At 45.4% G+C, this 27,625-nt stretch overlaps 1 protein-coding gene across 1 annotated transcript in view; it reads left to right on the top strand.

Annotated features, from left to right (window-relative positions):
* Window positions 1-27,625, top strand: part of NECTIN1 (nectin cell adhesion molecule 1) — a 111,499-nt gene that overhangs the window by 71,507 nt on the left and 12,367 nt on the right. Inside the window, exons 2-5 of the mRNA XM_039350634.1 lie at window positions 13,404-13,751; window positions 16,160-16,462; window positions 17,198-17,315; window positions 21,731-21,882. Of these exons, the coding sequence (XP_039206568.1) occupies window positions 13,404-13,751; window positions 16,160-16,462; window positions 17,198-17,315; window positions 21,731-21,882 (921 nt within the window). The remainder of the gene's footprint in view (window positions 1-13,403; window positions 13,752-16,159; window positions 16,463-17,197; window positions 17,316-21,730; window positions 21,883-27,625) is intronic.

Below are 27,625 nucleotides of genomic sequence, written 5' to 3'. Positions count from 1 at the left end.
TTGTGAGCTTTTCGTTCCAGTTCCCCCACCTCCTAATCTGCCAGCTCAGGAATTCCTGCACACACATCATACACACACACTGAGAGAGAGAGAGAGAGAGAGAGAAAGAGAGAGAGATGGATCTTCCCTTTTTTTTTTCCACAAGCAAATTGTGGGATAGTTTTCAAAATTCTCCACCCTGTTCGCTCAAAGCTAACTTACTTCAGGAGGGTGGGGTGGGTGGGTGGGTTGCTGGTTAAAGTCAGATCAGTATGGCAATGAGCAGCAGTTCGAGGTTTGCAGCAAATTTCAGTGGCTCTCCTGGAGGGTGGCTAAAGCCAAAAAGAGACTCAAATTTATGTACGTGGAACGGAATTGCAGACTCTTCCAGAAGGAAGCAAGAAGTCAAGCCCATTGAGCCAGACTTGGGAGCCTCCCTCGGCTGGCCGTGGGGAGCCCATCTAAGAGAGAGGGTTGCTGAGCTGAGAATTTCAGTGTTTAGGTTAGTGAGTCAAACTCACATTATGCTAGTTTCAGAAATCAGAAGGGGAGGTGGTTTGGCACTAAGGCACCCCTAAAGACAGCGAAGGCTCTACTACTGGGAGTTAACGGAAAACAGACATTTTAAAAGCCCACCTTGTGTGGGAACAAAAGTGTTGAAAGGCTGAAAGGCCAGCAAGATGAAAAGTGAAAAGTTAGGATGATATTTGGGGTCAGGAATGTGTAGTGTAGTGGGGAGAGAGAGAGGAAGGGAGGGGAGGGAAAAAGAAGGCAAGAAAGAGAGAGAGGGAAATAAAGAAGAGGGAGGGAGGGAAAATAGAAAGGGAAGGAAGGAAAGGAAGGGAGGGAGGGGGGAAGAGAAGGAGGGAGAGGGAAATAAATAAAGGAGGAAAAATAGAGAGGGGAAGGAGGGAGGAAAAGAGAAGGAAGGAAAGAAGAAGGGAGAGAAGGAAATGAAGAGGGAAGGAGGAAAAATAGAAAGGGAAGGAAGGAATAGAGAGGGAAGAAAGGAAAAAAGAGGAAAAGAAAGAGAGAAAAGAAAGAAAGGAAGAAAAAGGGAAGGAAGGAAGGAAGGAAGGAAGGAAGGAAGGAAGGAAGGAAGGAAGGAAGGAAGGAAGGAAGGAAGGAATTACCACTCCCTTGTAATTCCCAATCCAAGCCCCAGGGATAAAGGGATGGAGACCCCCTTTGTGACTCTCCCTCCCAATCCGAGCTCTTGCTGTACTGGGCAAGAGGAAGCATTGCCCTCCTGTGGAAGGCAGCGATGGCTGATGGTTGGGGAAAGTGCTCACGGCAGCAGAATCTGTTCCCAGGGGTGGAGCTCAAACCCTGGGAACTCAAGAGTCATTGAGAACCTTGGCCCGCTAGTGCTGAGCTTTGGGCTTTACCAGATTGCATCAAGCACCCCAACCCTCATCCAGCAGCCTCAGCATTTCCAGCCAGCTTCACAGCTTCCTGTCCTCTTCTCAAGATCCATCTTACGTTTGGGACTGGGTTTTGCAGAGAGCATCTTACTGGCACCATGCTTTGGAGTAGGAGAACATCAACCTGTCCTATTAAGGAGTAGGGTGAGATGGCCATGCCACGGGATATGTCGTGGAGGTGTCATAAGTTTCTCATCCTTTCTTCCTTTCCTAAAATAGTCTTTATCTCCCTGCTTTCAAGACGGTAGATTTGGATGTATAGAAGTTGAAGGAGACATTGAAATGAGTAGAAATTCAGAACACGAGGGTGCCTGAGGGTGCTGTCCCATCAACTTTCTTTCTTTCTTTCTTTCTTTTCCTTCCTTCCTTTCTTTCTTTCTCTTTCTTTCTTTCTTTCTTTCTTTCATCTTGTGAAGGGTGTCAGTGTCTGGGATCGAAATTGGGCTGACTCAGCAGGATTCAAGCAGCATCAGGTTTCAGAGGGCCAACACTACTGATTCATTGAGGAGTCCAACCCAGTTTAAGTCCAGGTGTGGTCTAGATGCCATCCTTAGTGTACCTAGAGAAAAGAAAGGTGGGTGATTTGGTTTCTTTTCCACCTGTTGGCTGTCTCCTTCCTTGGTGCTGACATTTTTCATTCCGGACCAAGAGAGGGTGATCATAAGAGCTTTGGCGTAACCCAACTCTATCCATACTGGATCTCAACATCCTCCTAGTCCTTTCACAAAAAATTCATTTATTGCATCCCACATCTGGCTGCTGTGTCATGGAGCCCAGAAGAGCTATGAACTTGAAAAGTCTTTCTTTGGGATGGACTTTGCATCTTCTGTGCTACCCAGGGGGATTCTGCTAGCCCTCCATGTCCCTACCTTTCAAACATCCAGATCTCAGTCATATGATGTTGCAGAAATAATTTCTGTGAATCTTTCCAGGAAATGGATGGGTGGAAGATTAGAGAGAGGAAGAGAACACCTAATTAATCTGCAAAGCTCACCATCACCAGATCTGATGGCCACAGGTTGAGAGGGCTTAAAAGATCAAGTCTCCTTTGAATCAACCTTGACTTCTCACGATCCTGTTTGCAGCCACGTTGTTTTCTTGATGACAATACAACAATTTTCCATTAGGGTCTTCCAGGAAGTCTTGTGGAATTCCGTTCTGTAGTCCAATCTGGGCCAATCACCAGAGGTTTAGTCTTCTGAGCTTTTGGACTCATGCTGGAATCTATCTTCAGGGACTACTCTGTGCTTTGGGCTAGAGAGAAGTTCCCTGGAGATGAACTTCAGCATGAATCCAAATTGGATCCTGCAACAATATCCTGGGACATGCCTTCATTCACTTCCAGTCTAGCTCACAATTCTGAAATGGCTGGTTGGTCTCCTAGTGCATAGGTTGGTGGTGGCAACTAAGAGATCTAACAAGGATGAATAGTTATGTTGGGATAAGTGCAAACTCCCCTCTTTGACATCAAGATAACAGCTCCTGCTTGATGAAGAAACTCTACAAGGTGCCTTCGTTGACTCCTGGGTGAACCGGAAATCTGGACTTAGAGGCCTCTCGATGCCAGCCCAGGAAGGCTTGCCTTAGGGCAGTGTTTCCCAAACTTGACAATTTTAAGGCATGAGGACTTCAACTCCCAGAATTCCACAGCCAGCAACTGCCTTAGGGTGACATTTCTCCATCATCGGAGAAAAGCTCTGATTACCTTGTACTGCAGCCCAAAACATCTTCTCCCCTGGAGCAAAGATCCAATTTCTGGAAGGCATCAGGAATTAGAAGCCTTCGTTCCATTGCAGGTGTGTCAATGGAGAGGAAGAAAAACATCCCAGTGTTAATGATATCATATGCCCCCTGGATGGGGAAGGGGGCATATGCCCCCCTTGCTCTTTTCATTGAGAGTTGAAACACAAGCATTGGCACTAGTTAATCTCTCTGAAGCCAAAACCCATGACACAGGTGTGCTCTTGCCACATCTTAGTAGGGTGGGGTGATGCCAAGGATGTGGCAGAGCCGGGTTATAGGGTTGCAAGATTGGGTGAGGGGGGGGGGATAGGTAGGTGGCAACATGCTAGCTAGGAAACAGCGTGCCAGAGAGAGAGAGAGAGAGAGAGAGAGAGAGAGAGAGAGAGAGAGAGAGAGGTTGGCACAGATTGAGCCCGTAGGAAGTTGTGCAAAAACTCTGCCAAGTAAGATGCTTCCCCCTAACAAAGAGCCATTGATTTTATACTTAGTTGTGGCAGCTGAGAACACAACTCACTCCTTTCTAGTGATTGGAGATGACTAGAAAGTCTTCAGCACTTCATTGCTGATTGTGAAGTGCCGAGAGACCAGCTCGTTCAGTCTGAGAATCTGAGGAAGTTGCTTGTCAGAATTTGCTGGGAGTTTCTTTCATGCGAGTGATCTGTGGGGTCTTTGGTGCTCTCTGAATGTGGTTGTTTTCTTTTAGCAAACCCCGCTCCCTTTGTCACTGATGATGTTACCTAGTTGGGTCATGAATCATCTGCAAGAAAACAACCAAGCTCTAAAAGCAACAAGGACTCCACAATCTTCCTCCTCCTCCTCCTCTCTGCAAACCCCCTTCCCTTCTAGCACTGATGATGTTCCCTAGTTGGGTAATGAAACGTCTGCAGGAAAATAACCAAGGTCAGAGAACACCAGGAACACCACAGGTCAACCCTGAGCTACAGATCCTCTCTTCTATGTCAGTGATCTGCATGTGAGATTTGTGGCAAACTCAATACCTTGTGGGAACAGGCCAGGGGACAGTGCAAAGGGCAGTCGCAGATTGGTGTGCATCGTGAACTTCCATTTCATCAGGACGAAACTATATCCAATTGAGTAGTGTGATCTCTTGAAATGTTTCCCTGCTTTGCAGTCAGATTCTCCGACAGGATTCATGCAACATGCTAGTACAGTGGTTCTCAACCTGTGGGTCGGGACCCCATTTGGGGTCGAACGACCATTTCACGGGGGTCGCCAAACAACGCAGTCCGCCATTTTTTCCCCCTTTTCCTTAGCTGTGCTACTCCCTTTTATTCTATTGGCTTTTGAAAGCCAATAGAATAGACTCTCTTGAATAGAGTCTAATTCTATTGGCTTTCAAAAGCCAATAGGAATTGTCCAGGCTGTCTCTGCCCTGCTGAGCCCGCCAAACGTCCCATTCTGCAAACGGTGCTGCAACCAGTTGAGTAGTCCTCAACTTACGACCGGTTGAGTAGTCCTCGACTTACGACCAGTTGAGAACCACTGTGCTAGTAGCTAAAGCATCATGATCAATGCCCAGTCGTTTTTGCACATCCGTGTTCTCATGGGCAAAATAACCTGGCCTTTGGCGGCAACACTGCAATCACCTTCGTGCAGATTTTAAACCTTGTTTGCAGACGCTCCGGCTGTTATTCAGTCATTTAGGCAGGAATTTGGGGTGCTCTTCAGCTGCCTATCGTCAGAATATATAATAAGTAAATATAAAGTCCATCTCTTTAAGATTTGAGCAGAGGCTGAATACCAGATTAGCTGGCATCTATTCAGTGGAATAGGAGGAGGAGTACATAAATACTATTTCAGGCTAAGCTTTGTTTTTCTGGAGCAAATATGGAGGGTGTACGATTTGACAATTCCCTCATTTATGAAGCGAGAAAGGAAAGTCTTCATGCTTATCTCCGTGAATTATATTGCAAAATAACAAATCCAGTCATCAGCTAATTTGCCAGAAAAGCTCTTGAGCTGACTGATCCATGAAAGTGGGTCTTCGTCTTCTTCTTCTTTTTTTTTTTTTTTGAAGTCGGGGAAGAGGTATTATAGGGATTTTTTGAAAACACTATTTCCAAATGGTGAACTCAAGCATCCTGGTCTGATCCTTGGGTTAAGACTAGAAATGTCAACCTGTGCGTACATGAATGATATGACACCCTTTTTCGCTCTCTCCTTTCCTTCTTTGCCCTCCAGCCAAATCAAATACGTGAGATTGCAACACGCTGTTGGAAGTGGCTCCACCTACATTGTGTTGTAGAGCCTTGGGCTAGCTTGAGGTCTCAGACTCTGAGTGGAGAAAAGGCATCAGTGTGGCATTGATGAGGCAGGGAAAAGAGCTTTTGGGGAAGCCAAGTTCATAATTCTTCAGTTTCAGTCCTTGGGGACTTGGGATGCCATATGTAGCCTACCTATGATTCTCCTTGACCCAAAACTAGCCATTCATGCAGACCGGAGACCCCTTGGGGCACCCTACTTAGACCTATCTATGACTCTTCTTGACTCAAAAATGTCATTCATACAGAGTGGAATCTTGGTGGCACCATATTTAGATCCACTTATGATTCTCCTTGACTCAAAACCAGCCATTCATTCATGAGATCCTGCAGGCACAATACGTAGATCATCTATGGCTTTCAGAGATGCAAAATTTTGGTCCAATGAACATTTATGGGCTGGGACTACGGTATCTTGCATTGTTCTGAAACACCTGCTCAGCCAGTATATTTCAGATGCTCGAGAGTGATTTAACCAAAATGCTAAGCTTTTGTTGGGAAGTTGGGCTGTTGGAGACCAAGAGAACATGTAAGGTGGAGGAACACGAAGGGCAGAAACTGCAAGACTGGTCCAATTAAGTCAAGACAGCTTCTAAGAGACAAGCTTTGGGTTGGCCTTTGCTCAGGCAGAGCCCCAACCTGTTTTTAACCAGCATGCAGGTGGAGTCACCCTGGAGCCTGGGAAAGCGTCAGAAGAAGCAGTAGAACCTAGCCCATGAAAGTCCCCATGGTAGGACTGCCATCTTCTAGCAAGACAAGCCAAAGCTTGGAATGTGACAGGTGTTCAAACATATGTACTAACTGAGATTCAGGACACAAGCTTGTTCAGAATGTTGGAAGCATGAACATGATCTTTGCAGCAATATGTTAGTGTCCCAACCTTTCCCAGCATCCTCTTCTGCCAGGAAATATGTGCTCAGGCAGTAGTTGAGTGGCCCACAGTCTTCCAGCAATACCTAAGAAAGCTACATTTGCAAGACTCAGCCAATCTCTCCTTGGCAGAGACATGCTATGCCAACCACTTCAAATGCAAAGCCAGAGGAAGGAAGGCGAAGGCTCAGCTAATGAAGTACTGGCACCACTACGTCTCCAACCCTCAGATGCTTTATGGCACTGAATGCGTGGAGAGGGGGGAGAGCTTAGGCCATCATGCTCAGACATGTTTTGGGCCAATTTTTGCAGAGGAGGCTGCTCATACGTTGACCCTAAGTTGGCAAAATGGATGGAGGAGAACTCTATGCCTTGATGTTTCTAGGCTGAAACTTTCAGCCCACTTACCCAGGAGATCACGGTCCAGCCTCTTTCCAAGTGAACATATGTGCGATCTCACATATTTTTGTCCACATCATAGGTTAATGAGTCCAAATCAGTGTGCTGAGGTCTACAATTCAAAGATACCCATTGCTGGAGAAAGGCTGGACTTCAACTTCCAGAATCCTCCAGACAACATGAGCATTGCTGAGGAATTCTGGGAGCTGAAGTCCACACAACTTGATGTTGCCAAGGTTGAGAATCACTGTAGTAGGTGGAAGGAAGGAAAGGAAGGAAGGAAGGAAGGAAGGAAGGAAGGAAGGAAGGAAGGAAGGAAGGAAGGAAGGAGAGGGAAATGAAGATGAAGAAAAAATAGAAAGGGAAGAAGGGAGAGAAGGAAGGAAGGAGGGAGGGTAGGAAAGAAAGAAGGAAAGAAGGAAGAAAGGAAGAGGGAAATGAAGATGAAGAAAAAATAGAAAGGGAAGGAGGGAAGAGAAGGAAGGTGCTTCAGATAGAACTTTAACCAGAAGCAACCTTCCCCACCTGCAACACATAGAGTTCCCAGCAAGCCCAACTGCTCAGGGACACTCTATCTTTCCAATAGTCCTATAAGATAGACTAATTTCAGATTAATTGAATCAAGCAAGTAGATCCTGAACCTTCTGCTTCTGGATATGCCTTTCTCACCTGCAAACCTACGTGAGCCCTAAAAGACCCTTTGGTCTTTAAAAGTGGGCCCTTATTTGAGATGCCCAGGAGCAAAGTTTTGACTTGCAGACTGGGGGTTGCATTCTTGCCCTACAGTATAGTCTGGAAAATGTGGACCGTGGGGGGTTTGAAGAACTTGCAAGAACTTGATTGAATGAAGAGCTGTCCTACTGGAGGAGTCCTTATCTTTCATAATGTTGGCTTCTACATGCCAAGGGGGGAGCCATTAGGAAGTCTGTGACTTCCTCACCTGGTTCCTCTCCCACCTCCTGCTTGTTCTCCATCTCTCTCTCTCTCTCTCTCTCTCTCTCTCTCTCTCTCTCTCTCTCTCTCTCTCTCTCTCTCTCTCTCTCTCTCTCTCTCTCTCTCTCATTTCAGATCTTTCTTGTCCAAAAATATCCTTGTTCTTGGATTGAGGTGGTGGAGGAGAAGGCAGCGGGCTTGCAGCCAGTTTTCTGCCTGCCCAATCTGTCCTCAAGAGCTCAACTGGAATTAGGGAGAAACTTCCTGACAGTGAGAACAATTAACCAGTGGAACAGCTTGCCTCCAGAAATCGTGGGTGCTCCATCACTGGAGATTTTTAAGAAGAGGCTAGACAGTCACTTGTCTGAGACAGTCTAGGTTCTCCTGCTTGAGCAGGGGGCTGGACTAGAAGACCTCCAAGGTCCCTTCCAGCTCTATTCTATTCTAACTCCCCCCTCCCCTCCTTGAGGGCAAAGGAGTAACTGGCAGAGAGAGTTTGGTTTCTTCCAAAAACAAGGACATGTTCTTAGTATCATTTCATTAATAAATTGCTTGGCTTCTTCCATTCGGTTTTGGCTGCGGGGATAATGCTGTTCTTCCTGTGGTCAGAGTTCTCAAGAACAAGTGAGAAGAACACAAGGACAAAGTGGGTTGTTGTTGTTTTTTAACTATACCCATTCATAGAAGGAAGTCCCTGTCTACCCCGGTGGGTGTGTTTAGTCCTGCAGCTCAAATACATCCAACGATATAAGCCGTATTTGGATTATACCACCTTGAATTTCCAGGCCAGTGGGGAATTTTCCCAAAGTTATGCTTCTGCTGGTAGTTCTTGACTTACAAGCCCAACTGAGGCTGGAATTTCCATTGCTAGGAAGATGCAGTTGCTAAGAAGAGTCACAGCCGACTTTATATTGATTTTTGCTGTGGTCACTAAGCGAATCACTACAGTTGTTAAACAAACCTGGCATTCCACGTTGACTTTGCTTGCCCGAAGCATCGATCAATGGCTGTAAATGGAAGCAAGTTGCTTAGTGCCCAAAACATGAGAATGTGACTGCAGAGATGCTGTGATGGTCATTAGTGCATCAACCAATCCCAAGTCCCTTTTTTGCAGCATGTCAGTTGGTCAGTAGAGCTATTGAAGCAGCAGCCCCAGCTCAGAAGAAACCTTCACTCAGCCTGTTGCTCCAGAGTATCACATTATGGCTCTGGGAAGCCAAGCCATGGTTTGCGGGAATAGGTGGCTTCAAGATCTTTCAGGATAGGACCTTCACGAGATGCCTTCGCCAAGCTGGTTGAGTGGGACCGGGAAGAGCCGTTCCCATTCAGGCTGAGCACCTCTTGACAGGGCATTTCAAACAAGTAGCTGAGTCAACTTGTCTTCCTGGCTGGCTTTCAAGAGGTTGGGTGGGGAAGCCAAAGACGATCACCCCAAAGCCTGGGAGAGGGGGAGGAAGTGCTCAGGGCTGGAAGGCTGTTCCCAGGCCCTCTCCTGCATGACCGTTCATGTGCTCCCGGACATGTCCCAGCATGCAGAATGAGCCATAAACACTTCAGAGGCTGAGCCTGGCAAGCAATAGCTCCCCTTTGCAGGTGCAGAAGCTTTGCTCCCTAGAAAGAGAGGAGCAAAGAAAAGGGGACTTTGTTCTTTGGATGTATTGCTTGGTTAGCGGTCTAAAGTCTTCTCCTCAAAAGGCCAAATCTGGACATCGCAAGCAAAGGAAGATCTGTTTGTCCGATTTCCCTTCATTGACGAATCCCGGCTTGGCAAATATTTTAGACTTGGCTGTTTTGCCCAGTTAAGGAGGGTTTGGTTGGCTGGTGAGGGAAGGAGAGAGAAGCCACATGGGACACGGAATCTCTTATGTCACCACGCTGTACAAGAAAAACCTGACTCACAAATCCCTCCTGTTTTCTAATAAGCGTCTGGGAGGATGAAAAGCGAATCGGTAGGCAATACAGGCTGTTCTCGACTTACGGCACAATTTGGTGGGGGTTAGGTGAGTCATGTTCAATTTTACAACCTGTTGGGCAGAGGTCGTGAAATCACCCCAGTTGTTCAGTGAACCGGGTGGTTGTTAAGTGAATCACGGGGGCTTCCCTCATTGACTTTGCTTGTGGGAATCCAGCTGGGAAGATCACACATGGCGACAACCTCAGGATGCTGCAACTGTAGTAAAATACATGCTACTTGCCAAGTGCCCTCATTTTGATTGTGTGACCATGGGGGTTGTAAGTGCAAGGGCCTTGTAAGTCCTTTTTTCAGAGTTGTGGTAACTTCCAGCGGTTGTTAAATGAATGGTTGTAAGGATGACTAGCAGTATTGAGCAGATACAGGTGGTCCTCAAGTTGTGACCAGATTTGAGCTCAAAACCTGTGTTGCTGAGCAAGATCTTGAAGTGAGTTTCGCCCCATTTTACGACTTTTCTCGCCACAGTTGTTAAGTGAATCACTGCACTGGTTAAGTCACTAAAATAGCTGGTAAGTGAACCCAGCTTCCATTGGCTTTGCTTGTCAGAAGGTCTCAAAAAGATGTTATCTTCTGACCAAAGTGGTACCTATTTATCTACTCACAGTTGCAGGCTTTCAAACACATTACAATACAAAGCGCCCAAAAACCACCTCAAAAAAAAAAAAAAAAAAAAAACTCTGCCTCTGATCTCTTTCCTAACTGACCGGAGGACCCCAAAGGATTCCCATTGGCTCATGAACAAGTGTTGAACCAAGGCCAACGGACAGGTGACACCCTTGGTTTTATGGGGTGGTACCGCTTCTGAGCATCTCCTTCCTTTCCATTGGTGGTCTTTTGGAGCCCGGGCTGTTACTTCCCAAAGTTCACAATGTCCGTTGTGTCCAGTGGTGGGATTCAAATATGCGAACAAGCGGTTCTCTGTGTGGATGCTGCTTCCAGAAATCCATTCTGGGCCTGGGCAACAAAAAATTAGGTACCGGTTCTGCCGAAGTGATGCGAACCGACTGAATTCCACCACTGGTTGTGTTCCTTCTAAGGTAGTGAGTTTCCTAGGACATCTTGAGGTTCTTCAGAAATTTTTCGAGGCCTCCTTAAGAGGTTCAGAGAGCAGGTGGACCAGTTTTTCTCCAGCAAAGCAGCCTGCCTGCTTACTAGCGCCTGCTTACTGCCACCATACTACCCTGCAGAGCTCAGCCATGGGTGTGTTTCGCAAGATGTAATCACATTTTGCATGGGGTGGGGACAATCCCGTCAAACTGGCCTGCCTGGTGCCTGTCGGTGAATTCAGGATGTGCCTGAAAATGCGAGACACCGCCCTGCCAGAATCTTTTAGATTGAACATGCAGGGTTTTTCAGCAGGCGTACAGAAGTTTCTCACCCAGCCCACTGATGTGGAAAAGGGAGATGTTAGCTTCCCCCCAGATGCTTTTCCGGAGGCACTTTGTTCTCTCTTCCTTTTTAAATTTATTTTTACCTCCATCTCCCTCTCTCCTCTCGTTCGCATTTCCCCAGGCTTTCTATTTCTTTGGGATGGGCAGGTGGGGTGGGAGGGTCTTGCTTTTCCAGTTCTCGGCTGTGCGTTGTTAACCATCCCCTTTCCCCCATCTCTTTTTCTCTGTACGAAATAAAAATACCAGCCATATAATTACTGGCGTGTTATCTCTAAATATACAAATCAGGGAATATGCAGCCACAGCAGAAATTTGAAATGGGGAGGAGGAGAGAGGGTTGAAAGGGGCATGGTTGAGGGAGGAGACTTTGCTGCCTTTTGCTAAAAGAACCCAGGGCTCATTTTGCAATGCGAGAAGGAGGAGGGTTCAGACGTATTTAATGCCTAGTCTCACACACACACCCTTTTTTTTCTTGGAAGGTTATTGATTCCAATAGAAAAAGACTATTTGTAGCTCAGGGTTGAACTGTGGGGTCCTTGGTGCTCTCTGAGCCTGGTTTGTCTTCTTGCAGACGTTTCATGATCCATCTAGGTAACACCATCAGTGCTAGAAGGGATTGGGGTTTGTGAGGAGGAGGAGGAAGATGTCTATGGAGTCTTTGATGCTCTCTGAGGTTGGTTGTCTTCTTGCAGACGTTTCATGATCCATCTAGGTAACACCATCACTTCTAGAAGGGATTGGGGTTTGTGAGGAGGAGGAGAAAGAGGAAGAGGAGGAGGACATCTATGGGGTCTTTGATGCTCTCTGAGGTTGGTTGTCTTCTTGCAGACGTTTCATGACCCATCTAGGTAATGCCGTCAGTGCTAGAAGGGATTGGGGTTTGTGAGGAGGAGGTGGAGAAAGAGGAAGAAGAGGAGGAGGACATCTATGGGATCTTTGGTGCTTTCTGAGGTGGGCTGTCATCTTGCAGATGTTACATGACCCTTCTAGGTTACATCATCAGCTCTCCGAGAGCAATGCCCACTCCCTCCTTGCACTGATAACGTTACCTAACTGGGGTCATGAAACATCTACCAGAAAACAGCCAATCTCAGAGAGTACCAAGGACTCCACTGTACGGAGAAAGTCTCCCCTCCACCCTGCCTCCCAGCCCTTCCAAAATTCAGTTCCTATGAACCGTCACCCTGACTGGGTCTGCTGTGAAACTGCAAACTGCTCCTCGCCTTCATCTTTCCTCTCTCCCATTCGTGGTGTGCCCCCAAAACAACATCATCAGGGCCTCTTCCAAGCTGACCCCCTGCAAATACAATCACCTTGCAGCCAACTGGCTGAGGCTGATGGGAGCTGCCAGCTCAGCACCTTTGAAAATCACCAAGCCAAAGAAGGCTGCCTTGCATCAAAGCCCTGTGCCCCATTAAATGGCATGGCACTTCCTCCTGAGTCAGCACCCCTTAAGTTGCCTTGTAATGTTTATTTTCTTTCAGTGGCTGGCTGCTTTTGTCTCTGTGTGTGTTTGTGTGTGGGAGGGACGTTTTGTGCGGGGCGTGGGGTGGAATTCTATTTATCCATGCTCCCATGTATTATAGAATTGATGCATGCTAGATTTCCATAATTTACTTGTTCCCTATGCCATCCGCCTGGTAAACTCGTAAGATTTGTTTTTCTTGCCATGTATGTGTATACACCCGAACTAGACTGTGTTGTTTCTCTGGGCTATGTGTGTGTGTGTGTGTGTGTGTGTGTGTGTGTGTGTATGTGGATATATGCATAATTTTTTTATTTTTTTATTTATTGGTCATGTTTATGCAGTGTATACTGGAGGCGGTTCCCTTTGGGAGCTGTATGCAACAAAATCTCATTCTAATGTATGCTGATGAGTGTACATTTAAAGGGACAATAAAGTTATTATTCCATTATTCTGTTCTGTTCTCTTTCAAGAAAAGAGACAGCCTCTGCAGTGGTCTTTTGGGCTATTTTTGCACACAATACTAAGTTTAGTTAGCTTTAACCTTGGTTGTTTCCTTGGTGCGTGTGTGTGTCTGTGTCTTAGTATGTTGTGTGAACCCAGGCCACTGGGTGACTTAATGATTCATTGCGTTGTGCAAACCCAGAAAACGGGAGAATTCTTGCAACAAGATGAAACATGTTGCCAAATTGTCTCCCATTAATCTTCTGCGCTTTGGAAGGGCTCACGGGAATTTGTGGTTCCAAAATGACAACCTTGGCAGATTCATAAAGACAACGTTGGAAGCCCGGCAAAAAAGATCCTTTGCAGTGACATCCTAATCTTTGCGGATTATGTTACCTAGCTTGGAAATAGTAAAACAATAGTAACCCCAAAAATCTTAGCTTGGAGAACTCTTTTAAGAACCCAACATCTCCTAATCCTTCCCTTCCTCTTTCGTTGTAGGCCTCTGGGCTCAGAAGGTGCTTGTCAATGAGACGGTCTCTGGCTTCATCGGGACCGATGTGGTCCTTCACTGCAACTTGGTCAAGATCAATCACACGAGGATCACCCAGGTCACCTGGCAGAAGGGCAGTAATGGCTCCAAGCAAAACGTGGCCATCTACAACCCTGTCATGGGGGTCTCCATCCTGCCCCCCTACGAGGAGAGAGTGGTCTTCCAGAGCCCCTCCATCACCGATGGGACCATCAAGCTGTCCAACCTCCAGTTGGACGATGAAGGGATCTACATCTGTGAGTTTGCCACCTTCCCTACTGGCAACCGGGAAAACCAACTCAATCTCACCGTATTGGGTAGGTTGCCAATCTCTTTTTATTCATTATTATTATTATTAAAACTATATGCTGCCCTCTCATTGTCAGGTGATTCTGGGTGGCTTACATCACCATAAAAGCAAAAATACGAAACATTAAACATTAGCATGGACAGAAATTTGATAAGTTAAGATAAGAACCAGAATACAACAGGGTGGAGGTGAGAACTTCTCCCTACTCTGCTAACTAGCACCGATCTGGAACGCCCCATCAGGGTCCCATGCCAGTTGGCAGAGACAGGCTTTGAGGTCATTTTGGAAGATCAAGAAAGTGGGAGGGGGCGGATCTCACCTTGAGGAGCAAAATGTTCCAGAGGGTGGGAGCCTCAACAGGAAAGGCCCTTCTGGAAGCTGCCAGAGAGAATTTCTTGATTGTTGGGGTCCACAGCATGCCCCTTCTGCCAAAGCAGGTGCAACATTGCCTACCTGCTGGGGCTATAGCAAAGACAGAGTGTGCATCAGAGTGATCCATCCGTCTTCCCCTATGCTGTTTTATGTCCATGTGGCTTTACTAGTTTCTTAGTAGGGGTAGAACTAAGCGGTATCTCTAACCAGGTGAACAAGAGCATCAAGGATGGAATCAAGAGGCTTCATGATTTTGCCTTCCTTTCCAATCTTTTTCTCCTTTGCACATGGGGTGATTTCAGTCTCCTCCCACCGTCCCTGAGTGAGAGCAGGGAGGGGATGGAGAGCAGGACCAGAAATTCAGAGAGCTTGGAAAGGTTTGCATTGTGGTTAAAGCTCGGAGGACTTTTTCCCTGCCCAAAAGATATAAAAAATTGGTTACATTTCTGGGAATTAGAAACTTGTTTTTAATGGATTCAAAAATGAGAAACTGCAGGAGCAGAAAGGAGAAATGGCTTTTCCAAATTCAGAGGGATTCCTTTTCAGGTCTCCCCCCCCCTTCATAGATCTCAAATGTAAGCACTTGTTTTACCTGTCGGAAAACATTTCAATTTCCAACTCTTGGCAAACAAATCTAGGATTGCACCCAGCTCTCCAGAAAAATGTTTGATCATTTTCCTTTTGTTCTGTCTGGGGCTTATATTTGGTAAACATATTTTACTCTTCATGAGAAAACTCTCCACTGAGTTAGAATGAGAGTAGGAAATATTTGCCTTCCTTCTGAACAAACTTTGTCTTGTCCTCAAATGATCACCTGTGTCATCGGATGTTCTACCTGTAGATCGATTGTTCTGCAACGGCCTCTCACTGACTACATCAGCTATGTCAGAGTTTTTAGCTCTCTTGCAAGTTTGCTTGGAGACCCAGAAAACTGGAAAAAGCTGCATCAATGTTGAGATTAAGGAAAAGAAATTGACTCTGGACAAATGCAAATGTTTGTGTACAGGGTGAAGCTATTATTCAAAATATTGCACAACCTCCCAGTCAGGGCTTCTTGTTTTGAAAATATTGATGCAGACCATTTAATGTAAACCCCAAAGCAAGTTTACAGCAATAATATAAAAACAAAGCTCCGTAAGGAAAATGATCCGTGAAAAACATCAACATTAGTGTGAGTTAGTGGCTGGGGAAGGTCATCCACAAAAGATGTGGTTTGGGAGAAAGCTCAAAACCAAGCTAGAACTCACAGTCTCATGGTTTATAGCCTCATTTTGTAGCTACTACATCAAACTGGCCCTCCACTTTTATATTAGGGAGGACTTATTTCTGAATTCAAGCCTTACAATCCACACATTACACTAAGCCATGGCCTGTTTTAACTCTAGTCTGTAGAATAACCGTAGTGACTCGGCTCAAACAGAGCAGAGACATGTTTCAGAATCAGCATGCTAACCTAGAAGTCAGGTAGATCAGAACATCTGCTGTTTTCCCTTCAACGTTTTTTTTTTTTTTTTTTTGTGGAGAATTTGTGGTGTGAAAGGAGGGAGAGATGTCATCAGAGGTTACCAAAGAGCCCTCAGCTTCTCCCTTTCTAGCACACCGGATTTTCGTAGCATATTTGCTGTCCTGTCCAGATGAAGAACAACTCAAAACGTGCCCCATTTTTCATGAAATGTGTCACTCCAATGAATTCAGATTCAGCAGTGGGATCTCATTTGTAGTTTGCATTGTTTTACTCCGTGTGTATATATGTATTTATAAGATTCATATTTCTTCCTGTCTTGTAAAACACAACTTTGGATGGCTCACTCACAACAATAATAAAAACACAAACAAGGAAGCAAGCTGGGGCTGGTTTCATTTGAGATGGGATTCATAGAGAAATCCTTGTCAACAAGTCAGATCTTCACTAATGTTCAGCTCTTGGGCAAACTAATGAGGAGGACCACTAGGTTGACGTTCATCAAATGACTCATGCTCCTTGTTGGTTACTTGATCATGACTCCTTTGCTTCTGCTTGCTCATCCCTTGTCTTTTCTTCAGCCAAACCAGTGAACCGGATGGAGGGCACCTCCAGACCATTGATTGCCAGGGCCGGCATGACGGAGAAAATCCTGGTGGCCACCTGCATATCCTCCAATGGGAAACCTCCTAGCACTGTGACCTGGGACACTAAGCTGAAAGGCGAGGCAGAATTCCAGGAGATCCGCAATGAGAATGGCACCATCACTGTGATCAGCCGCTACCGTCTTTTACCAAGCCGAGAGGCCCACCAGCAGCAGCTGAAGTGTGTGGTCAACTACCAGTTTGAGCGTTTTACGCAGAGCATGACCCTCAACGTGTTGTGTAAGTTGAACAAACAGGAGTGATGCTTAGCAGTGGAGCTGGGACTTCAAAGTGACAGAACTTAAAATGGGAGGTCTTATCACAGCCACCTTAATTAAGATTTGATTACTTCCCTTGTTGGGGAGTTGCACTAGGTATGGGCTTCCCTGAAGGAGGAGGGACAAGTAACAAAACGTGTGATGATGTCAGGACACGAGGACATCTGCAACCATCATTGTTGACATGATGGGTGTCATGCATGTGTCATTTTGACATCATTGTGGTTTGCTGCAGAAGCCATTGTTGGGAGATGAAGCTGGTCTCCAGGACATCCATTAATGTCTGAATCTTCTCTCACCCTACCTCCTTTTGCTGTTTTTCCTACTCTCCTGTCTTCTCCTGACTCTTCTCTGCTTTCCCTCCATCCTTCCTCTTTTTCTCCTTGCCTTTCCAATTCCACTTTTGCCCTTACCTGTCCAATTTTTCCTTTCTTCTCCTGGGCTCATCCTTTCATCCTTGTTTCTCTTCATCCTTCTGTTCTCCACGCCTTCTCAACCCCGTTCTTCCCATCCTTCTCTTCCTCAATGTTGCCCTCATTCCTAATCTTCTCAACCACACTTCTACCCTCCTTGGCTGTCTTGATTCTTTCTTCCCTCCGTCCCTGCTTCTCTCTTCCCTTACCCTCCTCCTTCCTTTTTTCCCTCTCTCTCTTTCACCCACCTTCTTCCATTCTGTTCTCCCTGTCCTCCTTAACAGATGAACCTGAGGTTAGAATCGATGGTTTTGACAGTAACTGGTATCTCAACCGGAAGGATGTCAAACTGACATGTATATCTGACGCCAATCCCCCCGCCATGGAGTACCAATGGAAGCTGTAAGTATTGACCCACAGCACATGGATGAACAGTTCTTTGTAGCATTGAATGAATGGGGAACCAACTGGGAACACTTTTGCGCCCGTAAAGTTGCTTCAAGAGCTATTTGGTCAGACTGTGCCGGTGAAGGAAGAATGATTGACACCTCTTTTCCTCCATTTTTTTACGAAAACTGTACCCTGAAGACTGCAAAGTAGCGTTTCTAAGCAAGGCCCAGTTTAGCTTTTCCATTTGTGCTGCTGTTCTCTGTGTAAGTCTTTTATGCCACCCTTTTATTTATTCTAATTCTAGTCATTTCTGCAATATTTGTTACATGGTGGGTTCTGGGTTAGAAAAATGACCGTACTAAATGCTGCTGATGACATAAAGAAATGCTTTCTCTTGAATTCCCTTGTTCAGTCTGATAGAGGCAGCCACCATATAGAGAACAACAGAAGTTTTAGGGGTTAAGGGGAATGGACTGCAACCCATTCCCAGTGCCTCCTCCGAATCTTAACAAATACAGGTAGTCCTTAACTAACGACTGTAATTGAGCCTGCTATTATGGTCATTAAGTCATGCCGGTTGTTAAACCGGTTATCATATGACCGTGCCTGATTTTATGACCTTTGTTCAGTGGTTGTTAAGTGAACACCACAATTGTTAAGTGAACCCATTGTTGGCGATGGGTGTTTTTTGCTGGAAACCAGAAATAAATAGCAGTTTCTGGCAAAAAAATAATAAATTGCAAGGCACAGTGGTTAGAATGCAGTATTGCAGGCTAATTCTGCCCACTGCCAGCAGTTCGATCCTAACTGACTCAAGGTTGACTCAGCCTTCCATCCTTCCCAGGTTGGTAAAATGTTGGGGGCAAATAGGCTGACTCTGTAAACCGCTTAGAGAGGGCTGTAAAGCACAGTGAAGCGGTGAAGCAGTATAGAAATCTACGTGCTATTGTTATTGCTAAATCATGGTCATTTGACTTTGGGGTGCTACAAATGGCTGTAAATGCAAATCAGTTGCCAAGAGCTTAAAATGCAGTATTGTGAATGCAGAGAGGGGGGAAGGGCTGGTTATTGGAACTCCAAAACTGAGTTGTAAATACCTTTGGGGGGGGGCGGGCCTCCGTCCTAACTTTTTGACCCTATCAGGATGCAGGGTGAGAGTCTCCCTGGAGGGCAGATGTTTCACAAAAGCAAAAAAAAAAAAGGGGGGGGGGGAAGGCCACCATCCTCCCACACATGGTTTCTGCAATCAAGAGCATCTAATTAGCAGGCGAGAAGATCTGACCTGTTGCACCTCTCAGGTGTAAGCTCATTCTCACCTTTCATGGCTTGCAGGACTTCTTTAGACCTCAGAAGTAGGTCTCTGACACTGGATTCCAGTTGGTTTCCCTGGAAAACATTCAAAATAAAACCCACACATCTGTTCAAGCCTGGTCGTCCTCAGATAATCCTACCTCTTTTTTCTTTCTTTCTTTCTTTCTTTTTTTTAAATGCTCCTTTCTCCTGTTTGGCAACTGAGACATTGTTGGGGATATCAGTTTCCACCCACCTGAGCATCTCTGACTGGCAGCTTAGGAAGGAGCATGAGTGTTTGTATGTGAGTTTGTGTGTTTCCAAGCAGACACATTTGGATCAGCAGCTGCTGAGTCATCGGCCACATCACCTGCAGTGACCTGGATGGAGGCGAGCGAGCGGATGGTCCCTTCCCCACAAACAGCCCAAGAAGAGATGGGAGTCGTGCTTCTCAGAGGCCCAGTGAGGGCTGAGGTTGGCTGCTTCCTGGTGGGCATTCTCACAAACGCGTTGCCTCTAGAAAGCGAGCGTGTCAGAAGGAAAGCTTTTCTTTCCTTTCCCTTCTGTGGGCAGAGAGTTAACAGTCTGATAGGGAGAAATCATCAATCCTGGAACCTTGGCATTGACCCTGGATGGGATACGACCCTCACAACCTTCAAATATGTTTTCTGTGGTTGAAGAAGGCCAGCAGAAGAGCATTTTCCAGATGAGCATGGAGGAAGAAGCTGGCTTATCTAAACAGAGAGAGGCAATCTAATCATCACCATGGGTTGTTCTTTACAGGATTCTGTTAATGTATCTTTACAAGGAAGAACAATGGGCTTGTTTGGCTGTGTTTCCTGTCCATCTGGCAACGGATGGAAACTAATCAAAAAGAGAAGCAACCTAGAACTAAGGACAAATTTTCTGACAGTTAGAACAAATTAATCCGTGGAACAACCTGCCTCCAGAAGTCGTGAATGCTGCAACACTGGAAGCTTTTAAGAAGAGATTGGACAATTATTTGTCTGGAATGATATAGGGTTTCCTGCCTGAGCAGGGGGTTGGACTGGAAGACCTCCAAGGTCCCTGTCAGCTTCTATTCTATTCTATTCTATTCTATTCTTTTCTATTTTCTATTCTAATCTATTCTATTTCATTCTATTCTACTTTCTGTTCTGTACTGTACTGTACTGTTCTGTTCTGTTCTCTGCAGACACATCCTTTAGTCAAAGTCCTAGCACTCATAATGTTACACAGTTTGGTCATGAAACATCTGCAAGAAAACCACCAAGCTCAGAGAACATCAAGAACCCCATAATTAATCAATGGAACAGCTGGCCTCCAGGAGTTGTGGGTGCTCCATCACAGGAGGTTTTCAAGAAAAAAATAGGACAACAATTTGCCTGGGATGGTATATGGACTCCTGCCTTGGGCTGGGGGGTTGGACTGGAAGACCCCAAAGTCCCTTCCAGGCCTAAAATTCTACGATTCTAAGACCCCAAATCTCCCACTCTCTTTCCTTTCTTTTCAAAATAATGCATTATTAGCTTTCTGGTTGGGAATGCTATAGCTTGCCTTAAATTATAAAGTATTGGTTGTTTCTTCTCAAAATCCTTGCCAGTGGGGCATGCTAACATGGGCAAAATCAAGCTTCCATCTCTCGGATCAAATAGCTTATGGTTAATGATGGTGGTGATGGTGTTTTGAAGGCAATCAAGTAGATGGTGAAACTGCTTTAGAGGACCTCGGTGTTGGGCTAATATTTTCGGAACATTAATTGCTCTCAAGGGGAGGGAGGGGTTTTCCCCACCACCCACTGATTCTAATTGGAGCTTCGTCTGAATGCAAATCGGGTCTGTCACCCCTGGGTTGGGTGCTCCTCAATTGCTCTTGCTGAACTTAATTGCTTTCCCTCGGATTGATTAAAACATGAGTAAACTGCATAATTTACCTCTGTGTACAGAGTTGTTTGTGTTTGCTCAGTGATTTTTCCAAAACACTTCGGAATTGATTTATTTTTATTTATTTTTAATCTTTTTTGCTGAGCTTCTCTCAGTTTCTATCGGGGCTAACACTATGAGGCTGCAATTCCTACATGTGGTGTTTTGTGGGAAAGAACTGTTACTATAGAACAAATAGCATTAGCAAATCCATTTTTGAAGCGATGGGTGAATAAAATAGTCTAGGTTGAAGTTATCGCTTCTTTAGGGCCAGGGAACTAATTTAATTTTGTTTTTTTTCATCCTATCCTTTTGTTGTTTTTTAAAAAAATCAAGCAGTTGTATATCAGAGGTTAGCAACATGGCAGCTGTAGGTCCCAAAAGATCCTCTCTTCTAAAACTTAATAATTTAAAATGTTTTTGAAACACTGAAATAGGATGGCAGCCCCCTCCCCCAACAGTTGGTGTTTTTAGGAGGTGACGAGATCTTGTGCAAAACTGGGGGCTTTTTCTTTGCGCCCAGGCATGTATTGCTCACTGTTGCTGCAAAATGATCTCTGTCACACCAATAAAAGAGAATATCTGCAGCTTGCAGGAAAGCAACCAAGCTCAGAGAGCACCAAGGACCCTGCAAAAAGCCAACACTCACATCAACCCTGGCAGGGCAAGCCACTTTTATATAAATAGAGAGCAAAACCCACTCCCTTCTAGCACTGATGATATTACCTAGTTGGGTTGTAAAATGTCTGCAAGAAAACAATCCATGTTCAGAGAGCACCGAAGGCTCCGCAGTTCATCCCTGAGCTACCAATATTCTCTTCTGTTGGTTAACAAAGAGGACTTCAGAGAAGAGACTTTAGAACTTGATAGTTTCCAAGAGATGTGTCCGGGCTGTGAGTTGGAGATGTTGTCCAGCTGAATCATAAAATATCTGCAAGAAAACAGCCCAGCCCAGAGAGCACCTAGTACCCCACCGATCTTCTGCCTCTTCACCCAGTCCCATACAGGAGAAGATAGTTAGCCCAAGATTCTACTACATCATTGATCAGGAATCGCCCTACAGACGGGTTTAAGCTATGTTAGTTAATAATTTAACATGGCAGCAAGGTGTCCAATGACTGTTGAACTCAATCATCCACTGCTTGTAGAATTAGCTAGCCGGATGACAAGCTTTCTGCTAATGGGCCAAGGGTTTTGTGTTCTTGTTTTTGACAGGCTGAATGGCTCGCTGCCCGACAGTGCCGAAATTCAAAACAGCACTCTGTTCTTCAAAGGACCGGTCACGTACAGCCTGTCGGCGACATATATATGTGAAGCCACCAACACCATCGGCACCCGATCTGGGCAGGTGGAAGTGAATGTCACAGGTAGGCATTGCAAACCTCTACCTTGTTGGGGGTTGCAAAATATAAACCTAATTTAAGCTTTGGGCTACCTCTGTATTTTTATTTTTATTTTTTACAAGCTTGCCTTGAGTTCTCACATCTTCTCTGCTCCTCTGGGAAAAAAGCTATGGAATCCGGTGGGATTTTCTAGCCCTTCCATTTATTTACAAGGGTGTTTTTCACTAGGAGTGCTGGTTTTCCTGGAATTCCTGTTTCTTCTCCTGCTTTTCTCCTTTGGCTGGCAATATCTCAATTTAGCTCTCTCTTTTTCTTTGTGCCCTTTCCACATCTGGTTGAAAGCCAGAAGGATGAAAGGCCATGAGAATCAGAAGGAGGGGTGCATATATATGTTTTCTGAGGTTTTCATGGGTGTTTGTATGTAGGTCTTTGGTTGTTCGGGTTTTCTCCCATGTAAAATTGGAAGTGTCTTGGCAACGTTTCGACGAAGTCCCATTCATCATCTTCAGGCTGGTGTTTTCAGCTTTGTGCTTCGAGGAGCACAAAGCACGAAGCTGAAAACATCAGCCTGAAGATGATGTGCTCCTCGAAGCACGAAGCTGAAAACACCAGCCTGAAGATGACGAATAGGACCTTGTCGAAACGTTGCCAAGACACTTCCAATTTTACGCGGGAGAAAACCCGAACAACCAAAGACCTATATACATACATACATACATACATACATACATACATACATACATACATGGGATGTCAAAAGACGTGCTACAAGGTCATGTCTGAAAAAGGATGAAACAGGGCTGGTGTTTTGTTCCTGCTGATTGTTTTCAAAAGGGATGTTTGTTTTTCAGAAGCTTTAGGAATAAAGTCACCAATCAGGACTGCTGTAGTTGAGTCCCTGTTGGTTTTTCAGATTTCATTCTTAATTCCAAGCATGTAGAGATTGTGTGTGCGTTTGTGGGTGTACAGTTTCCCTCCAGAGTTGGCTAAGCCACAGAAGGAAGGGTTGACTAAGAGACAAGGTGCGACATTAGCAGAATTGATGGGCAGGAATCAGGAGAAAGAAGGGTGGTCCTACAGTCAGAAGATAGCAAGAGATGACAGATGGAAATGCCATTTAAAGTCCTTCAGCTGGGGTCTTCCCAGTTGCAACTCCCATAATTCCCCTCCTCTTTCCTTTCAAAAGTTTTATTAATTTATAATATACGATACAATGAAAATACACGAGTAAATAGCGGAAAATATGGGAAAGGGAGTTAGAGAAGTGAGGTAAGGGAGAAAAAAAGAGGAAAAAAGGCATTGACTTCCAACTTCCTTTGGTGCAATAATAGAATATCAACTTCAAACCTCAACATAATTCCCCTCCTCTTGATGCCATACCAACCTTGAGAACACTAAGTTGGAAGACTCAAGGGGAGGAAGCGATGTCATGCTATGCCGGCTGGGGAAGTCTGGGAGTTGAAGTCCACAAGTCTTAAATGGAGACCCCTGTTCTAGAGGAATACATGAGTTTTGCTCTCAGAGAAACACATGGACCAAACAAAAAGTTCAACCGTGGTTCTGAAAAAGAAAATTCAAAAATATAATATAAAATCTCCTAATTGGGTTCTCGCCCAGTCCAGATGTTGGCCAGAGGGAAGCTTTAGCAGTAAGCTAGATCAATTCAGGCCAGCCCTGACGCTGAGGCTGGATTCGTTCCCCAATTTTCCCATTTTCTGAATAGTTATTTTGGATCCCTCTAGGCATAAAAACTTGGGATATAAACCCTGGTCCATTCCTGCTACATCACTGCTTCTTCTCATCTGCAGCTTTCTTAAAAGGGCATTTGCACTCTGACTAGGGATGAAATCCAGTATATATATATTTTTAATTTCATTTCATTTGGTCACTTTCAAGTTGAGGACCTGTGCTGTTTAATTCACGCAGTTGCTGTTTTGCATTTGTTCTGCTCTGGTCAAACAGGTTGTGTAAATTTCCCAAAGCTTGATGACAGTCAACACACTTTTAAAGGCACCTATAACTTTGCGGCATGGATGTACGTCATCTATCTGGGTATCTTTACAGGCAGTCCTCACCTTATGACCACAAACGAGGCTCAAAACTTTTGTTGTTAAGTCAGACATTTGTTAAGAGAGCTTTGCCCCATTTTACAATCTTTCTTGCTACGGTTGTTAAACGAATCACTGCGGTTGTTAAATTAGCAACACGATTGTTAAGTGAATCTGGCTTCGCTCGGCAGAATGTCGCAAAAGGGGGTCACTTGACCCCGGGACCCTGCGACTGTCATAAATACGAGTCAGTCTCCAAGCATCTGAATTTGGATCCAATGACCCTGGGGATGCTGCAACGGTCATAAGTGTGAAAAACGGTCATAAGACACAAGAAGAAGAAGAACAGCTTCCATCCTGCGATGATATCTGTAATACCATCAATTCAGACGTCCACATCTGCCTAGCCCACTCGATAGGTAGACAAAAAGGCCAAATCCAGTCTGAACATCTGGCTGACTGTGCGATGATTAATAATAATAATAATAATAATAATAATAATAATAATAATAATAATAATAGAATTGGAAGGGACCTTGGAGGTCTTCTAGTCCAGCCCTCTGCTCAAGCTTGAAAAAACGGTTGTCCACTCTTCTTAAAAACCTCCTTAAAAACCTCCAGGGAGGGAGGGAGGGAAGGAAGGAAGGAAGGAAGGAAGGAAGGAAGGAAGGAAGGAAGGAAGGAAGGAAGGAAGGAAGGAAGGAAGGAAAAAAAGAATAGAACAATAGAATAGCAGAGCTGGAAGGGACCTTGGAGGTCTTCTAGTCCAGCCCTCTGCTCAAGCTTGACAAATGGTTGTCCAGTCTCTTCTTAAAAACCTCCAGTGATGGAAGGAGGGAGGGAAGGAGGAAGGAAGGAAGGAAGGAAGGAAGGAAGGAAGGAAGGAAGGAAGGAAGGAAGGAAGGAAGGAAGGAAGGAAGGAAGGAAGGAAGGAAGAATAGAACAGAGCTGGAAGGGACCTTGGAGGTCTTCTAGTCCAACCCCCTGCTCAGGCAGGAAGCCCTCTACCATTTCAGACAAATGGTATTTTTTTCAGTGCTGTTGCAACTTGGAACAGTCACTTAACAAACTATTATAAGTCAAGGATTACTGTTTCCCCCATGGCTCTTCCAGGTCCCCCTGCAACCGTCTCACAATTGGGAGTCTAGGGTGGAGTTTTATATCTTTGCAAAAACTGGACCGCAAGTCTAGCTTATCCGACCTTTTGGTTGCCAATGTGAGCTGTGGGAGAACCTAATAATTGCAGAAGGGGAAAAGCCACATCCTTCTCGTGATCTTTCCCAGCAGCTGGTAGGCATGAAGATAAAAAGGAGGGCGATTAAATAAAACAACAAAAAAAAAAAAAAAATCCAGAATTTGCCAAAAAGAACAGATCATGAATGATGGCACAGTATTAAAAATAGGCGTCACTCAGAAGCAAACGTCCATGAACTGCAGTGATTAAAATGCTGTGCTTTAAAGGGAAAAAAAGGCAGCTGAACTACACATAGGCAGTCCCCGAGTTGTAACTGTTCATTGAACGACCTTTCAAAGAAACAAGGGACTGATAGCCAGTTCTCGCCCTTACAACCGTCATGGCAGCTCAGGGTCACGTGATCAAAATTCGGGCACATGGCGACTAGGCTGTATTTACAAGGGTTGCAGCATCCAAAGTCACAAGGTCTCCGTTTCTGGCCTTCCCTGCCAGCTTCTTACAAACCAAGTTAATGGGGCAAGCCAGGTTCACTCCCTGCCTAGGAGAGATGCACTTAACAGCTGCAAAGATTCACTTAACGGCGGTAGCAGAAAGGGTAGTGAACTGGGGCATGCGCCTCTGTCTTAAGAACCGCCTCGCTGAACGATGGAAACTTTGCTGCCATTGTCACAAATTGAATGGCGGTGCCAACTGGGGTCACTTATGGGATGACAAGGAGTTTGTTAAGTCACCCTTGGGCCCAAGGCCTCTAAAATTGGGCAGGGGGCTACAGCTAAGAAGGCCCTGCCACTAACACCCAGCCCTTTGATCTCTCATAAAGCTGGTCCAGATGATCAACTGTTCATATGATTTAATCACCATCTTTTATCGTGGCTTTCCTGGTGCTGGAAACCCTCCTCCCTCCCCCCAAAAAAAGCTTTTTAAACAACCTGCTTTAAATGGGAATCCTTGTGACTCTTGATATGTGCCAAAGGGAGTGTCAACTGTCTACCTGTCATGTCCATTTTTTATTTTCCTAGGCCTTCGGTGCCCCCTACTCCAGTGGTGGGATTCAAATATGCGAACAAGCGGTTCTCTGTGTGGATGCCGCTTCCAGAAGTCCGTTCTGGGCCTGGGCAACAAAAAATTAGCTACCGGTTCTGCAGAAGTGGTGCGAACCGGCTGAATCACACCACTGCCCTACCCTCTTAAATTTCAGTGCCTCCTTGATATATTTTTCAGCCAGGGCAAAATGCAGCTTTCCATCCCAGGAGCTGAATCTCAGCGTGATGGTATTTTAAAGGTCTGCTCTGAAGCCCAGAGAGAGGTTGGAAGGCAAAAGGGCCCGAACTCGGCACTCACATCTGAAGGACCCACTTGTTCCACACCCCATGGGTCATTCCTCGGCCCCCAGGGAGGAACAGGCATGGCTGAGCTGACCGCGGTGGCCATGCGCGCTGCCAGCTGAACGTTGCCAGTTAGGGCCCATTAAAGCAAGGGTTCAGTGGAAATTTTATTCTCACAATCTGTTCACGGAGTAGCTGCGCGTTGCAGTACATTTGTTAGCTTGTGCTGGATCCAGCCAGCGAGGTGGGGAAGTCTATCACGGTTGGCTTGCGCAATCTTAATAAGGGGAGTCCAGGGAGAGAGGAAGCTTGGGGTTGAAAGGAGCATGCTTTGCTAACCATGCACAACTGGGCATGCATAGAGAGGAGAGTTTCATGGATGGTTACTCCACTCTGCAGCCAGCCAGGCTTCCTCATTCAAAAGTAGGCAGGTTTGACTTTAACTTTTCTTTGAGAACGTACACTTGTTTTTCAAGACATGATTCGCACCCACCATCCTGCTGCCTGTGGTCAGATGTCCAGCCTGGGAGCTGCAAGCTTTGTTTGGATTGCTTGTTAGGAGAATGCTCAACTGAACTCAGAGGGTTTCCTCCCCAGCCGGTGTGTGTGTGTGTGTGTGTGTGTGTGTGTGTGTGTGTGTGTGTGTAAGTTAATTTTGACTCTGGCAACTCCATGGACTTGGGAAGCAAGTTTTCTTACAGGTGGAAAGAGGTGGTGGAGGATATCTAGCCCAACCCTTGCTTAGTGCAAAATCCAGACTCAGGCTTTCCTGATAGAGGACTATCTACGGATTTGTTGTCTCAACCTCAAGTAGGAGTTGGTACATTCCAGCGACTCTGTGCCTAACTAGCATGCGCTGACCGATGAAGCTGCATGGATGAGCACTGAAACATCTCAAACTAACATCATAGTCCAAGTTGCCATGATTCAACCTTCAAACAGCTTTGCCTGAATGACTGAGAATCTTTATCGACATATTTCTCAATCTAAGCTACCTCAAGGTGGGTGGACTTCAACTCCCAGAATTCCACAACTAGCATGATGGCTGGGGGAAGCATATGAGTTGAAGTCCTCCCATCTTAAAGGGGCTGAGATTGAGAATGATTGGTCAGTAACCTTTGTGGTAGCATCATCCTCATACATCCTCGCCAACATTATTGTGGTTGTTGTAGCGATGTTTGTCTTTTGAGAGTTGAAGG

The sequence above is a fragment of the Crotalus tigris genome, unplaced genomic scaffold (assembly GCF_016545835.1).
Source record: "Crotalus tigris isolate CLP2741 ecotype Arizona unplaced genomic scaffold, ASM1654583v1 scf7180000018340.3345759, whole genome shotgun sequence".
In the NCBI taxonomy this organism is placed as follows: Eukaryota; Metazoa; Chordata; class Lepidosauria; order Squamata; family Viperidae; genus Crotalus; species Crotalus tigris.
This window is presented reverse-complemented; position numbering and strand designations above follow the sequence as displayed.